At 44.3% G+C, this 16,960-nt stretch overlaps 1 protein-coding gene across 9 annotated transcripts in view; it reads left to right on the forward strand.

Moving 5' to 3' along the window:
- The first annotated feature begins 2,211 nt into the window (after positions 1 to 2,211).
- DCAF1 (DDB1 and CUL4 associated factor 1) overlaps positions 2,212 to 16,960 on the forward strand; it is a 53,747-nt gene continuing 38,998 nt past the window's right edge. For 8 of the 9 annotated variants that reach the window (XR_005827381.1, XR_005827379.1, XR_005827380.1 and 5 more), the window contains exons 1-6: positions 2,305 to 2,408; positions 7,695 to 7,812; positions 12,362 to 12,438; positions 13,189 to 13,262; positions 14,229 to 14,342; positions 16,394 to 16,531. Coding sequence is in view for 5 of the 9 variants with exons in the window: in XM_040590289.1 (XP_040446223.1) it covers positions 7,703 to 7,812; positions 12,362 to 12,438; positions 13,189 to 13,262; positions 14,229 to 14,342; positions 16,394 to 16,531 (513 nt within the window). In the remaining 4 variants the exon portion in view is untranslated. Of the gene's footprint in view, positions 2,409 to 7,694; positions 7,813 to 12,361; positions 12,439 to 13,188; positions 13,263 to 14,228; positions 14,343 to 16,393; positions 16,532 to 16,960 lie in introns of all 9 variants that reach the window. The other variant, XR_005827378.1, reaches the window with a different exon arrangement.

Genomic DNA, 16,960 nt, shown 5'->3' on the forward strand with positions numbered 1-16,960 from the left:
CCTTGGATCTAGAAAGTTATGAGAGCCTGGTGAAGTGGGTTTATCCTCTCCTTACAAACTGCTGATCTTAGCACCTTCATAGTATTGCAAGGTGATCTGTGATATGACAGCAATGGGAAGAAGTGGTTATTTTGTTCAAGGAGCTTGAGCTTTGATTCAGCCTTAAGTCATCGTTATTATCAGTTGACCATCCTATGTGAGTAAGTGGTCATTCTGGCTGGGGAGCCTGTGGAGGTGAACATGCAGAGATAACCTTCCCTTCCTTGCATACCACAGGCTCGCTCTCTGCCACAAGATCCCACAGGGTAAGAGGTGCAAGCTGACTGCTGACCCCTTGTTTTTGTTGCTTTGCAGTACACAGTGATGTGTTGGGTTTTTTTCCTCCTTTTTCTTCTTTTCTTCAATTGCACTACTAAGTGGGGGTGTGAGGGTAGGGGCTTACTGACTACAGCTGATGCTCAGAAGGATTTCTCAGGATTCTCACTGCTGCAGTTCTTATCCCATAGTAAATCAAGACTTCACAGTCAAATGTTGTAAGTGTGGTAGCAGAATCTGTACCTGTCCTAACACTGCCTGGGGCAGGGGTTTATACAGTTGCAGTGTAGGAAAGGGAGTTAATGTGGACGCTGTGGGGGTAGGAAGCATCTCAGCTGGGAATGGTGCCACTGCTTATGAAGCTTTCCCTGAGAGGGAGGACCCTGTTTCCTCTTATTTACTCATCTTTTACTCTTGTTTGCTCTTAAAAGAAGAGCTTTTGCCAGTACCTGGGCAATTACCAGAGGACTGCAGCACAAGAGAACTCAAATTAAACAAGAGCTGATACCATCTTGGCCTGCCAATTGAGCCAGTAGGACTCTCACCCGGCCTCTGGGGAGCAAGGGTGTTAGACTGAGTCCTTCCCAAATATCTCCTGAGGCCTGGAAATGCAGGACCTGAAGGGCTGAGCACTTCAGGCAGCTTGTATAGGAGGCTGAAGCAGAGCTGCCAGGGGGCAGCTGCAAGCTGTCATATTCCAACAATGCACCGGCTCTTGCAATGAAGCAGGCAGGCTCCGAGCCTCCTTATCCGCTCAGGTGGGCCTGGGGACTGAATCCCATGTTCTCTGAGAAATAACCCCATCTTCGGTGCACCATAGATGTGGCAGGGACTGGAAACCTTAATTTTGCTCTTGGCATTTTGAACTTAGGTGATGAGGGGATGGGAGCGTGAACCTCTGCAGCCTCCTCTCTGAACACCTGCCAGGTGCCTTGCAGGGGGAGAAGGCACAGCTGTGGGTGTGCTGCTCTTGCCTGGATAATGACGCTGCAGGCAGCTCTGATACCTTTGATCCTTCAAGGAGCCACGAGGGCATGGGTGAGAAGCGTACCCTTCCAGGTCCTCCTCCCCCTCAGAAGCACTAACCTTGCTGAGAGTGCATGGATCTGCTTCACGGGTAACTTAATATGCCAGGGGCAAGGGGCAGTGCAAAATAACAACTTACTGCTGCTGTTAAAGCGTGCAGTGCCTTCCAAAGAGCTGGGCTGCTCCATGGAGCCAACAGACAGGGAAAAAAAAACGTTCCAGAGGAATGGAGGTCTTTGCACGCAGAAAGCAAACGAGGATGGGGCTAGCGATGCTGAAGGGTTTCTCTGCACCCCCCCCCCTCGCTGTGCTTAGCTTCTCCCGGGAGTGTCAGAGGACAGGACCGCGCTGAGGCGAACTCCGGCAGCCGGGAGGAAGGGATGTGGGGAGAGGAGCCCGTCCTGAGGCCCGGGAGAGCCTGAGCAAGGCTTCGGTCCGGCCGCCGCTCCCTGCTGCCGGGCACGGCGCAGGGCAGAGGCGGAGGCGGGCGCTCAGCACTGCCGCGGGCTTCAGCTTCCACGGCCAGAACGGCCGCTTCTGGAGCGGGGATGCTGACGGTCCCGTCCCGCGGAGCGGTCGCAGGCTCCGGTGGGCAGCGGGGCAGGCGCGCCCGCCCCAGCGCATCTCCCCGCCGTCCGCTGGGCGCGCTGCGGGCCCCGCCGCGGGACAGGCGGCGCGGGGGGGCGGCCTGCCGCTCGCTGCCTCTCGGTGGCGGCCGGGACAGAGCGCAGCGGACGGCCCCTTCCCCCGGCCGGGCGGGGCGGCGCCCGCCGGGAACTACAGCTCCCGGCGTCCCCCGCGGCGGCGCTTCCCGGCGGGCGCACGCGCGGAGGGCTCGTGGCGCGCGGACTCTGTTTCCCGGGAGGCCGAGCGCGAGGCCCCTGCCGCCCCTCCCCCCCCTTTCCATGCCCGCTGCTCGCGACGCCTCCTCGCGCGCTGTGACGCGGCCCCAGCGTGGTGACGCGCAAAGTGTGTGCCCGCCATAGCAATCGCGGCCGCCGCGGGGTGTGCGGGGCCGAGCGCAGGGGCCGGGGCCAGCGGCGGCGACCCAGCGGGGCATCGGGCAGGTACGGGGTGCCGGGCGGGCCGGCCCGGGCCGCGCAGCCAACGCGCTTCCCCCGGGCCGGGCAGGGCAGGGCCGCCCGGGCAGGGCCGGTTGGCGGCCGCGGCCTCCGCGCCGGGCAGGGCGAGGCGGTCGCCTCAGGCCCTGGCTGAGGGAGCCGCCGGGGCGGGGGGGCTGAGCGGGGCGGGTTGGCCTGCGCGGCCCGCCCCCACACTAGGGGGCGCCCCCCGAAGCGCCCCTGGGCCGAGCGGCGGCCGGCACCCGGTGAGGCGCTGCGCCGCCTTCCCCCCCCCCCCCCCCCCCCCCCCCCCCCGCGGCCTGTCAGCCTCCCGGTGGGGGGGGGCGGGCCTGCAGCCGCGCCGGCCCCGCCCGCCTCGGGCCTCCGGCGGCCGGCCCGCCCCCCCGCCGGGGCTCTCCCTGCGCGCCGGGGCGCCGCCGGGGAGGGAGGCTCTCCGGCCGGGGCCCCCGCCCCCTCGGCGCACCTTTAAACCTTCGGTTGGAACGGGCCGTGCCGGTCGTTCCCCGCTGGGCGCCGGCGGGCCGCCCGCTCCCGCAGGCCGCGGAGGCTGTGCGAACTGTCACCGGCCGGGCCTGCCCCGTCCCGCCCCGCCGGGTGCGCGGCCCTCGGCTCCCCAGCCGTGCCGGGAGCCGCCGTTAGAGCGGGAGCGCTGGGTCCTGTTGGGCGGCTGTTGGGCCATCGTTTGTAGCAGCAGAAGGCTGTTCCTGTTTTTTGTGCTTGTCTTGGCAGATCGGTGTGTAGTGCCAGGTTTGTTTAGTAAAAGCAGAAATTCCAGGAAACTAAGTGACTTCGTGGTTTTTCCGTGGTCATAAACATACTAGAACCATAAAAAAAGATACATTTTAAAACAAATATTGAAAGCAACGTTCTGTTGTAACGGCCGCATTGGAGTCCTGTTAGGTGTTGAAGTGGGAAGTTGAGCAGATGAGGAATCCCTTCAGAGCTGCCCTTGTGTGCGATGCCAAAACATGATTTTGTGCTCTTTAGATTGTGAAGATTTTGTTAGTTTGTGGCGTGCTTTATTCCACAGGTGAACTTCAGCGCTGACAGTTCATTACGCTTCAGCATTAACTTTGGCCTGGGTACTTCAAACTCAACAGGTTTAGGCAAATAGCTGTCTGGTATCTCATCTGTTTAAAGAATAATTGTGATGAGAGGAAGATTTTTTTTTTTCATTTTTTTTAAAGTGGGGAATTCCTCATGTGAAAACATAAATATGGAAGAACATACAGATGTGTTGCTCAGCTTGCTATGTATTTAACTGCATTCCAACTTAAGTTCTTAGCTTTTCCTTACAGTGTTACGTTTCTCATCTATATCGTGTCCTTAGTTATACTTAGAATCATGCATAGGAGTGGTATGAAATTTGATTATTTAAGCTAGGTCAGAATGTAGTTGTTAGAATTTGGATTGGCTGTACATGTGGATGTACAAATCCTCTTGTAATTTTGGTCTGCATATGAATTTAAATGTGCAATCTTTTTACAAAGTTAACTAAAACTGATTTTTTTTTCCTAAGGTAGGATTTTTGGTTTTGTTATGTGGCTCTTTCATTTTCCATTTAAATTGCTAAGGTATGGATTTTGTGTTTGTTTCCCAAATAACCAAAATACTGGTTTTCGGATTTTACAAATAGATTTATTTTCACGTAAGAGGTTTCATACTTGAAAATGCATGTCTATACTGAGGTCAGTGTGTTCAGAACCTCATAATCCTTTTCATGAACACAACACAAAATCAGTAAGTGAATGACCTGGAGTAGTGTTGCAGTCCGTGTGACGCTCAGGTGTGTTGAGGAACAAAAGGGTGAAGCTGAACTGCTTGAACTGTACGGCGCTCCTCAAGGTTTGCAGTTTGAGGTCAGTGGGATTTACATTTCTTCGCTGTTCAGCGGTGTCTTGACTAAGGTGCCTCCAGCACTAAGGTGCCTGAGGTTTAAAAAGTGTGTGAGTAGTTCTAGATATCTGTGTCTGAATACTTCTTTGGGTTTCCCTTTTCTGTCAAATTTTTGCATCTAAGTTCAGAAGAGTAAAATGCGCACAAAGCCTTTGCTGTGATGTTGGAATATAAGTAGTGTTTAATATTGAAGCAATACTATGTGCTGAAACGTGCATGTGTGGATTTTCAGTGGGAGTGTTCACAGCGAGTCATAATTAAGGTTGTAAATATTTGTCTTTCAGAGTCAAGTCCTTTGAGTAAGTGCTTCATGTTTGGTTAATATCAGTTCTTTCGGTGATGAAATTTTGACAATAGTGGCATTTGCAAAAAAAAAAAAAATCCCACTTCTTAGCTTATTAGAGATTCTAATTGAAATCCATAGTAGGCCATGATTTTCAGAACTTATTAAAAAAAAATTAACCCCCCATGGATTTAAATCCACAATGAGACAGCTGCTCCTAGTTCTGCTAGTTTCTGGAGAGCAATTTAAGATTTAATTTGTTCGCCAGCTTGTCCAAGGGAAGTAATGAAAGTCAGAGTTGCTCTCACAGGCCTTCCTCTCCAGCAGGCTGGGTATATTTCTGACAGTTTAATTCATACTGTTTATGTTCTTGTCCTTTCTGCAGAAATCTTCAGTTTAAGATGGAATTCTTGAAAAAAGCGAGCACAGTAGGAATTGCCTTGGTTCTTGTATTTAAAAAGTCATTCTTCTGCCTTAACATTCCATCCACATATATATTATACTGCTAACATGCATTAATATGAGAACTGGGGAGGCAGATGCTTCTGAGGTAATTTTTGTTGTTGCTGCTCTTTGCGGTGTCATCTAGAATAGTCAAATTTATTTGAATAGGTTGGGAGGGATAAGCCTGCTGGAATAGATGAGATGCCTTAGTGAGGCATTTACATTCATTGCTGTGTACTTATAGAAAAGGTGGCATTTTAAAGTTTTATTTTGGGAAGATAGTTGTGTGTCAGCACAACCCGTAATGCACTTTTAAGTGAGGTAGCTGTCCCTAAAACCTGGAATACTGGGATGTTTCTATTTTCACTTGGTTATGGTGTAGCGCTGGGTGTCCCAGAGGGCAATGTGAGCAGTTCCTCTGGTCTTCCTGGCTGGAGCTTTGCTGACCTGTTGTAGGTATTGCTGGACCTTTCCTATTTTCTGGCTGGAGTAATTAAGGGTTGTTAGGGGAAATAAGCTATTTTTCAGGTTGTAGGAGGGCCTGTTACAGGCCTTACGCAACCTCTGGGGTCACAAGGCACTTTTTTTTCTGTATCTCTTGGTGTAGAACAAAGGTGGAGGCATCCAAAACGGTTGAGTGCAGATACCGTTACAGCACTTGTGTTCTGAGGCTCAGAGTAGATTTGTCTGTATGTTTATCTGTGATATTTAAAAGCTCAGGAGTGCTGCTGGCAAATGTTATTCAGTTAATGAAAAAGGGAAGGGAGCTTTTTGAGCTCGGAATAGTTTTCCCTTTCAAAGATGTTTCGGGGTGTGTGTGTGTACAGTCTCATTATGTTTTGTTGCCTGCATTTAGGTAGTGCTTCTTTTCAAAAGCGATTTATGCATTTGCATCAGATTTCTCAGTCTAGTTCTGTGATGAATGAATAATGAATGCTTTAGATAAAATCATAATTACTTGCCATTTAGGAAACATCATCTTTCTTTATGCTTAGGTGGGTTTTTTGTTAGCATATGCTCACTTCATACAGTACTTATCAAAATAGTGTTCTTCAGACTGGGTGTCTTGTAGTCACAGGTTTATTTTTCCAGTCTTTCGGTGATGATTTTTCACGCAGTTTCTGCCAGTTTCATCTTCAGCCAGGTAATCTTCATTTCTTGTTTCCCATTTAACTAACCAGTCGTGATACTTTAAATTCAGAAGCACCTGTGAGACAGGAGGTAGATCTGTAGGGTTGTTCATCTGTTCCCTGAGTGAGAAAAGGTTTTAAACCAGTTAGAGGTATCTAACACTCAATTAAACATGGTGACGTTTTTCAGAATGAACTTGGGCTTATATGACCTGTGTTGACTTTACGGCTCCTTTTACAGTCTGTCACTTAACTGGTTCAAATACATATTTCAGGAGTTGATGTGTATGTCACTGTTTGAAACGTATCTGTATTTAACGTTGTTTTGGAAAGTTGTTTCTCTGCGTCAGTTATGACAAATGGATATTTAATTTCATAGAAGATGGATATTGGCCATGTTATGGCTAATGAAATGCTGGAAATTTTAATGTGGTTTTGGACATGAAAGGATTTCTTCTGCTGTGTTATCTGCCCCTCATCTCCAATACAATGTCAGTTTTTAAATTAGGATTGGGTGTTCCTTCCTCCAGAAGTTATGGCTCTTCACAGCAATCACAGTCTGTCAGATTGGAAGCTAACTGAGGGCATGGCAGTGTTTTGAGACAGCTTTTGTTCTAGTTTGGTCTGTCAATATTTCTAGTAGATTTTTATCAGACTGACAAAAAAACGACACCTGGAAACTTAGAGGCTTAAGCAGAATCTAGAGTGATAGTTCCCTCCATTGAACGGTACCGTAACAAGTCACTTGGTACTGTAGGTTCTCACTTTTGAAGATGGGAAGGTAAAGCAGTCAGCTGCAGTCTTGCAAGTAAAAGGTCGATAAACCTGAAGTAACTGCTCCAGTGGTCTCTCCTGTGACCGTTCTTCCTTCTTACTAGAGCCACTGACTGTTCTTGGAAAACTTGAACAAGTAGTGATGTGGCAACCCCCCAGCTGCCACTCTGGTGCTCCTGCTGCTGCCCACAGCTGCTCAGTGCCGCCTCTGCCTTCTGCCTTCTCGGCATATGATTCTTGGCACTTTCACTGATGTCTGGAGGGTGCTAAACTGGAATAACGACACTGATCGTAATCTTGCTGCCCTAGCTTTGTTGTTTCTCAGAGTAAATCCCTGAGCAACAGCAAAGGACTAACTTGGGTCTGGCTCGTGGAATTGATAGTTTTAAAAAGCTTCAGTACCGAAGACACTTGTGGTTGGGTGTGCATACTTGCCGTCAGGGTTCTCATACACCAGTTAAGACTTGTGTTCAAAGTGCGTGCATGTTCTTTATTCTTCAGGCGCAAAGGACCAAAAAGAACTTTCCAACTTTTGAAAGTGAAGTTCAGCAGTATTCTGTCACTTAATCTTTTTTTTCTCATTCCTTGTTGCTGGGTGTTTACTTGCCTCTTCCAAATGACTTCTAATCTTTGATTGAGATTACTTCAGTGAATATAGTAAAACCGTGTAGGATTTCCTTCTCATTTTTCTGCCTTTTTTTTTTTTCTTCTTTTTTTTTTTCTTGATTGTTACCTCTGCCTTAGGCTAAGCCATGACTTCAGGATCTGGGCATGTGGACTCCAAGGCTGAGCTCACTGCTTTGCTTGAGCAATGGGAGAAAGAACATGGCAGCGGGCAAGACATGGTTCCTATTCTTACCAGGTAAGATCTATTAAATAAATTCCTAAATATCTGAAGTTACATGACAGCAGCTTTTACTGTGTTTTGGCTTGATATTTTTATATACCTGATTACCTGTTGGTAATTAGTTTTCTTGGTCCAGAATTTGAACTACAAGTGTGGTATTTAAATAAATACAATTTTTTGTAAGAAATTTATATTGCAAAGGTCTTACACAGATGGCCTCTAAGACTTGAGTTTAATTCTCTGAAATTACAGTAGTCAGAGGTATCATTAAATAGTTTAAATAACTTTGGTATCTTCACCTGAAGCTTGTAAAATGTTGATCAGCATCAAAAGCTGTGAGAATGTTGTTCCGTCAGAGTGGTGGTGTGGGGTTTGTGATTGTAGTAACGTTGGTCAGATTAAATGAAAGGAGGAGAGCCGCTCCTTGGATGAATCAAGGGGATTATACTGAGAAGACTTTATTGAGGCTCAGGGCATGTTTAAAATTTTAAAACTTGATTTTAAAAACTGGATGTTGATTGACTGGTATTGTGTTGTATGTGTGTGGAAAATATTCCTTGGACTGATACATTATTTTTAGGAGGTGTGTAGGTACTAGTAACGCCATTAATTATAAGACACCTTCTATTACAGGAGAAACATTTGAATTATCAATTGCATTTGTGGTTTCACAAGCCAGGCCTTTCTTGGGTAAACTGATAATACTCTTGCTTTAATGTGAGATTCACAGAAATTCCACCAAATTCCTTCTCGTGCCACTGCTGGCAGACCCGCTGGCTGTCTTGTGTGTGCAGGACTTAACCACGCTTGTATGTTAAGAGCAATCCAGGTGTCTGTAATGCACTGCTCTGCATTGTTGGGTCAGATGAGTCTGTGCACAGATTCTGAGCTGTTACTCAGTGGAAGTAACAGGAATCCAGTGGAACTTCTTTGCACAGGTCTGTGCCATGCCTCACCTAGTGGGTACAACTTGTCTTGCTGTTCTTACTACGTGTTAAAAATTGTAGCACAGAAGAGGGAGATGAGCAGCAGAAAGCCAGTCCTAAACGCCTGAAAATGAGTAGGTCTCTTGAAAGTCACGAGACCTTTTTTTGTGTATCTTTGCATATTGTCTGATTCATGTCTTTAAGGAAATGGGCTGTTTCAAGGCTTTTTCTCACAGGCGTAAACAGCAGAAATTTACTATATTCTAAGAAATTTAAAGACATCTGAATTAAACATGTCTTTTCTTGTGTTTATAGCAGTCTGGCACTTACTGGTCCCCGTCAGCTCCCTGAGTTCCCTATGTTATTTATGCCCAGACAAGTCTGATAACTCTCTTTAGGTTCTCAAAGGTTTCTGTGCAGCAGGCAGAGTGGTTATAGATGGTGAAAGCTTGGGTGTTTTGGCTTTAGTGGAGGCAATAGCAATTTTTGTAAGCTAGATAGCAAGGGGACTCTGCTGGCTCTGGCAGAAGTTGGATTTACAGGGCTTCAGGTGTCAAGTAAGTCATATGCCTGTTTGGAGTAGGGGGTTTTAGATTTAAAAGAATTTGCTGGAAGAGATACTAGGAATCCTCACCAACTGGACCTTGCGTTAGCTGATGCCCTGAGGTGCAGTGATGCCCTTGCATTTTGTTTTAAACTTAAGGCAGAGGAAGCTGCGGTCATGCTTGTTGGTGAGTGACATTTTTCTACTTCCTTCCACTTTCTGAGCTAAACGGAAGAAAACTTGCCTGTGTGGACTGGGAGTCTGTTAAATGTGATGCCGAGGCAGCCTATGTGAGAGTGCAGTAGTGAGTGTTTCAACAGTAATAGGACAAGATCAAGAACAGTGTGACTTATAGGCTGCAGCTGAATTGTCACTTCCAAATAAGCTAGTTTTCTGAATTTACAAACTCTGGAGTGTCAGAAGGTACGATTGAAAAAATCGCTTAGAAGTGTCAGCAAGCAACAGATACTTAATATATGGTTTTCAAAAATACTGTAAATTGAAATAATATTGCAAGAGCATTAGTTCATAGTCTGGATGCAAGTCGTGTTCAACCGTTCTAGCAAATCCTGGGAGTCAGATCCTTCACTGCATCCCAAGAGCCTTTGTCATAAAGGGAATAAATCAGCAGCTTAACAGCGTACACACAGCTTTCCACAAAGCAAGCATGTTGCGGTATGGGATCCCAGGGCATCGTACGCTGTTGCAGTCTGTTGTAAAGGTTTAGGTTGGTCATTAATGCCAAATGATGGCATAGAGCAATACTAGGATGGCTTTACATTATACCATCTAGATCACTGGGAGTCTTGCAAAGTTGACATGCTTTTGTGTATACCACTGCCCCTTCCTTCCTTACTGCCAAGGTGAGCTCGTTTGTGGCAAGTGAAAATGAGGGTCTGACTAACTTTCCAAAGATGATTGCAAAGGCAGTTGTAAAGAGAAATCAGTAAGAAGTGAGGGGAGAGGACCCCTACTCCCATGTAAAACCTAGATCTTGTCAGCAAACACTGAAGAGGCTAGAGAACCAGTGTAGCGCCAACTGAACAAAGGAAATCTTAAAACCTGAATAAAAGTTCAGTGTTTCTGTGAGTTGTTTTTTGCTAAAGCCCTGTAAACCACGTGCCTGTGTTATGAGGCAGCCATGAGCTTTGTTAGCTGTTTGACTCCTGTTGCTTCAACTGAGAATTGACAAAGCTATTGGTCTAGATAGATTCATACAAGTGACTTCACAAATCACCTTTGTATGTGTTAGTTAAAAGAAGGGTATTGTAAGCAAGCTTGATTATTTTTATTCTTTTTGAAAGTAAATTTTGAAGAGACAGTGCTTTTTTATTTTGGTCTGACAATTGTGACTAATTGTCAACCCATAATTGGTGATTCACCTGCCTGTTTCATCTAGGCTGTGATAATGTTGTCATCCCTGAAATCACTCGGCAGCTTCAGCTGGCATGCTGTTTGGCTGCCTATCTAAACAGGATGGACCGACGAGAATACTGTGGTCACTCTCCATGCTGCTCATCTGTCCTTTCTGGCACATAATCAAAATGCTGATTGTCACCTGGAAAGACCTGACAAGTCTAGGGTACAGCTTCTCAACTCCCTGTTTGTCCTGGTTGTCTGTCAGCAGGCACCCCTGAAGCTATTGGTTCTCATGGAGAAAAATGAGAAGCGGGCAGTGGGGTATTTAAGTAACTTGCTTTTGCCAGAAATTCATGAGAGCTCAAGCTGTGCCACCTGTTAGCAAGGGACACGATTTGCATCTCTCCACATTCAGGCTTACTACTGCAAGTCAGTGTAGTTCGCTGAGGCAGGACCAAGGACATTTTTTGCCTCTGATTGTCCCTGGGAACACAGGATATTTTCTGGAAAGTTACAGGAGTGGAGCTGAAGTCAGTGACATTCTGTAAGAGAAATCCCCTGCAGAAATGAAATATTTTTTTAGGGATTAGTGCTGCCTTCCAGCAGTTTTTTTCCCCTCGTCTGTAATAAACTCCGCCTGGATTGCTACCCTGAGGTGTTAAGACCTTGTTTTAAAATGCTGTGCTCACATTCTGCACCCCATTGTAGACCTCAGTAGAGGGGAGGGGGTAAGGTTTTATACCAAGGAAATAAGATTTAATTTGCTGATGTTCTTTGAATGCTGCACTCTCTTTCACCTCAGACTGCATATATTTCTGCTATAACACTTCATGGAGAAAGGCAGTGTATGAGTATGGAATTATTTATTCCTTGACCATAAGATAATCTCCCTCTTGCTGATTTTGTTTAAATAAAGATAGTAATTCATTCCCTTACTGCTCATTCTAAATGAATTAGAGCGTAGGATTTCTTGTATCTGCTGAAGCTGCTTCTCAGTTTAGGGGAAGGCGAAGTCAAAACTACCTTCGTAGTTTTTTTCTGATACAGAGGAACATTTAATGCATTTTGAAGGTCTGTGAATAGGGGGCTGGCTGAGCTTCTTGTCTTAGCCAGTGCAGTAACTGACGCATGCTAAAAAGTTGAGCTTTGGTGAAGCTGAAGGGATAAGTTGAATAGAGATTGCACAACACTATTAAATATTAAATATTTTTAATGTTACACAAATAATTAAAATTTCATATTCAAGAATAACAGAAAAATGTGTAGGCAGTTTGAGCAGCTGCCCCTGCACAGGCTGAATAGGAAGGAGGACTAAGTCACCTCTTCGGGACTTACTCTGCTGCAAAAGAAGGGCTATGTGATGGTGAGAAGTACTACTCAAGCCCTTTATTTGCTCTAGTTCTCTACAGTACATGTTGTAGAACATCACCGGAACTCTTAACATGAGTAAATAAAAGGTGTTGGCCCCTCCAGAGTGTCATGCCTGTCATCACTGGGATGTTGTTGTGGGTTCAGCGTGTTTTGGAGCACAGTGGGGGGTGTGAGATACTAGAGGCAAGTCTCGCTTCTCACTCCTCTGTTATGAACAGTGTGAAACCCTCTAGTGGCACTGGATATTGTTCAAATGAAAGTTACTGAACTGTTCTGTAGTACTTTGACAGATAGGCTATTGTGAGGAGCTGTGCACTAGGAGAAGATGGTGAATTCTGCTCATTTGATGTTGTTCCTTCTGCAGAATGTCCGAGCTAATTGAGAAAGAGACTGAAGAGTACCGCAAAGGGGATCCAGACCCGTTTGATGACCGACACCCAGGTAAGGTGTCCTGAGTGGTTTTGGCAGCACCAGCTCTGTCACAATGGGTACCTGGTAATTCATATTGAAGAGAAAACAGTTCTTAGCCTCAGCGTGCCCACTGCTGATCAAAGTCTGATACTGCTTTTGCGCTGGTTAATTGTGCTCTGTAGGGCTGATACCTGGCTGTTTTGATGTTTGCTGCAAGAATTTGAGACCCTGTGTGGAGTTCTGGAAGAGTGTTTTAGAGGCTGATTTATGACATAAGGGTATGAGCATGTTAACAAGTTGTAGTTAATGTGAAGTAGCAAGTGTTAAATGGACAGAGAAGACAGTCTGTCCCAGATTATCTTGAATTTGCTGTTGGGTAAGTGCAGTGCTTTGGAATAGTTACATGCAGTCACTGATGCTTTTTATCTTGTTATTCTTAGAATTGGTTTTTTTGTTTGGTTTTTTGGGGGGGTTTTTTGAGGTAATTTATTTCCAATTTACTGGAACAGTTTCCCTGGCATCTGCATCTTCACTGTCTACAAAAATTGACAGTTCGATACTATCGGACCACTAAAACATGTTGTGCTTTGACTAGTAGGCATTCCAGGGAGGTTATATCTACTAGAAAAAATGTTAGGTCATATAATTTCTTCTGTAATTTTTGTTTTGAGAAAGGTCCTGCTAACTAGAGTATTCCACAGTTGATTGGAAGATAAGCAGTTCAGTATTAGTCGTGACATCTTGAGGTAAGTAGATAATCTTTTCCTGTTTCTCCCACAGGTCGAGCGGACCCAGAGTGCATGCTTGGCCACTTACTGAGAATACTTTTCAAGAATGATGATTTCATGAATGCGGTAGGTTTGCTCTGGGAACTGTATCTGTCAATTCCTGACACCTTCTTATGTTTTTTGTTTACTCTGCTGGTCAACCTCAGTACTTACTCAGTATTTATTTTACTGTTGTCGGGACTATCTCTTCCATAGTGGTGTATTTTAAGAAGAGTTTAAGTGCAACTCATTTGCCACCGTTAAAGTGACTCAGGGAAGGGGAGAGTTCATGAGCTGTTCAGGAGTGCTGGAATGTGTGTAGTAACAATTGAATCAGTTCTTCTTAAGGTTTATCAGTCTCTCTAAAGAAAATGTAGCTCCTCTAACACAAGTTTAAAAGCATAATTAATTTCTGTAATGGAAATTAATATAATTAATTCCAATGCCTTGTCTTTGAATACTTGGAAGTGCTGGAATGCCTGTAGATGCAGAGGAGTATGTCAGCTGTAGAAGACTCAGGCGGAGAGTTGGGAGGCAAAGATCTGGCTTTCCTCTTGCATTGCTATACTCTAACATGAGTTAATAGCTAGAATTTTTGTTACCCTCACGTCCCTGCAAGCACCTGCATTGGTACACATTGCTGTAAGGATTCTGACAGGTTGCTCGCATGTAGCTTTGTCTTAAACAGCAAGCAATAAGTAAAGACAGGTGCCATTTAAAAGTGTGCAATTTTTTATGTGACTTTTTTTTTAGCTATTATGTTTATATTGTTATCGAACTGCAGTTTGTTTTTAGGCATTTGTCTTTACAAATCAGTTCAAGATGATGTTTAGTCAGTGAACAGCAGATCAGGGGGAAATGCTGTTTCTCTGAGAAGTAGTTTCAGCTTCCGAGGCACTGAAGGGAGCAGGTGAAAGGCTAGTCATCTCGAGATCCAGGGCTTGCGTATGACATTCCTTTATCATTTTTCTGCTGTGGGAGTTGTAAGGTTTTCACTGCACTGGTTTGGGTCAGAGTTAATTTCAGACCAATGCTGTTCCTGATCTTCTCTAGCTAGTGAATGCTTATGTGATGACGAGCAGAGAACCTCCATTAAACACTGCTGCCTGCCGACTTCTTCTGGATATCATGCCGGGACTGGAAACAGCTGTTGTCTTTCAGGAAAAGGTATCATCTGTACTAAGGCTTGATTTGAAGTTTGGTGTATTATGTACAGCAGTTCTTGCCATAGGAGAAACCAGTAAAAAGCCATATTGAAATCCTGTCTCTGGGACACAATATATTCAGTCTTACTAATGGTTTGGGGCTTTTTGGTCTTGGCTTGTTCAGCTGATGAAATCTTGGGTGTTTCACAGCTTTTAAGGTGTTAACGGCACTGAGTCAGAGGAGCTGGAACTTAATGTAACGTTTTGGGAAATGTTGAAATTTGAATTGTTACTATATAGGCATGTGAGTGGAGCAGCCTGTATAGAATGTGACAACTTGCTGTAGGAGTCTTGCCCAGTAATCCCCAGCTACAGCAGAGTGACAGCATGATTAGAGCTGAGTGATAAGCAAGTCATACTTTAACTAAGCAGTATAAAATCCACGTGCTTTGCAGGGATTATCTGGAACTGTGATGGACAGCCGAATCAGACTTCTGTATGTTGACAAGTGTGGCTTTCTGTGTTGAAAGTGAGGAGAAAGTAGATTTCACTCCTGAGCCATAGTTTCCTTGTCAGTAAAAATGAATGTTTTTCTGAAGTTAGGAAATCAGGTAGTGCTTTATATAAAAGTTGTAAATTGATTTCTTTACTTTTGGAAATATGGATATGAACTCTAAAGCATGATAAAAGGAAAGAATGATGTGCTGCTTCTGTGAAGGACTGAATTTAATTTGAGATCTTTTTGATCAGTCCAGAGACTAAGGCTGTGAGACTTGGATCCAAAAAAAAATGAAAACTAAAATATTAGCTCTCCATTTGTGGAGGATAAAGCTTTTTTCAGAGAGTAATCTTTCTTTAAATTTGAATTAAATTTTGAAATTAAGTTTTGCACTTGAAGACTTTTTTTTTTTTTTTTTTTGATGAGTATATATGGAACTCTGTTACAGCACATTGGGTTCCTTTGTGCAGCTTAGGGGAGCTGACAGAGCCATTTGAGGAGGGCACTGTTCCATCATAAAGGAGCCCTCTGCTGTCTGAGGTGGTTTACGTCTTACAAGTGTTTTGTTTTTTTAAGGGACATAAGAGCATTTAAATAATAATGCAGTTTTCTTTGAATGTATAACAGGCAACTCTTTAAGAATCTGTAAGCTGAGAGTTCTCATTGAGACATATGTTTATTCATTATTACTTTTAACTGATCTTTTGTATTGTACCTGTGATTGAAATTATGTGCGACATTGCTGTCACAACAATGATCTGTTGTTGTATGATGTTTCAAAATCCAGTAATGATTTGGAGGAAAAATTGAATCTTGAATTCTAAACCATTGTCTTTTTAGTTGACTGTTTTACTTTTTAATTACACATATCTGGCCTTGTTAAAAGTTGCCTGACAGACTGTGTTCAAACACTGCTGATTTTCTTACTGTTAAAAATACTAACCATATTTAACACTGTTTTTCATTTGTATGGATTGATACACTTGCTCTCTTCTCCAAACGTTATGCATTTTTGACTAAGATGAGAATTGTTCTTTTGCTTGATGAGTTGTCATTAAAGAGTTCCTCTAGCATCATGTAGCTTGCATATTTAAGTGACTTTTTTCAATTTAGCCCTAGTAAGCTTTTAGCGAAATGTGAGAAATTTAGCCAAGTTCTGTTCTACTTGGTGTAAGTTCAACACAGCTTCTTTGAGTTCTGCTAAACTGCTGGAGATGTATATTAGTGGAACAGGAGCTTGGGCTTGTTTTATTTCAACTAATCAATTTACCTGTAGTGTTTTGCTACTTCCTAGGCAGTAGGTTGACTGGCCACTTCAGAAGACCTGTGCAGGTGTGTGAATCCTGGTTTCAAGTATCTGAATCCTAGGAACAGTTTTATGCAGCTTAAAACGTTAGATTTATTTCTTTTTTTGGTTTCAGATATTTATGATTCATTACATGATGGGTAGGAAGTCTAGCCTCGTCATTACTAGAGATAGGGAGAATTGTTACCAACAGATGCTTTCACTGTAACAGAGAAGTTAAAAATTAAATACAACTGTTGGAATTGCTTTCTTATTTTCTTCATTCTAGGAAGGCATAGTTGAAAATCTATTTAAGTGGGCACGAGAAGCTGATCAGCCACTAAGGACGTATGCAACGGGGCTGTTAGGAGGAGCTATGGAAAACCAAGATATTGCTGCAAATTACAGGGATGAGAACTCGCAATTGGTAATGATCTGTCAATCACTTTTCCTTTTTTAGAGGGCAGATACCTTTTCCCTGGGCACCCCCCCCCCCACCCCCCACCCCCCCATTTCTGGGAAGCTTACATTCTTGAGTTAATATATGGGTCTTACAGTGGTTGTAGTAAGATCTGTAAGAGTCAGTAGCTCATGCTTTCCATCTTTTCCTGACCGTGCATTTGCTGAGGTTGGTACATGCAGCCTGATTATTCTGTTATACCAGTTGTGTTAAAAATGCCACTGGAAACATAAGAAGGCAAATACTGTACTTTTTGATGGGACTCATTCATAGCTTCCTTAAAAATTTTCAGAAGCTTTACATCTGTAACTGTTGCATATTTGTATAAAACTGTAACAGATTTACATACTGGACAGGGATTTTAAAATGAAAGGTAAATCAACATAGGGACAACTT

Source organism: Falco naumanni, chromosome 4 (assembly GCF_017639655.2).
Source record: "Falco naumanni isolate bFalNau1 chromosome 4, bFalNau1.pat, whole genome shotgun sequence".
Classification (NCBI taxonomy): domain Eukaryota; kingdom Metazoa; phylum Chordata; class Aves; order Falconiformes; family Falconidae; genus Falco; species Falco naumanni.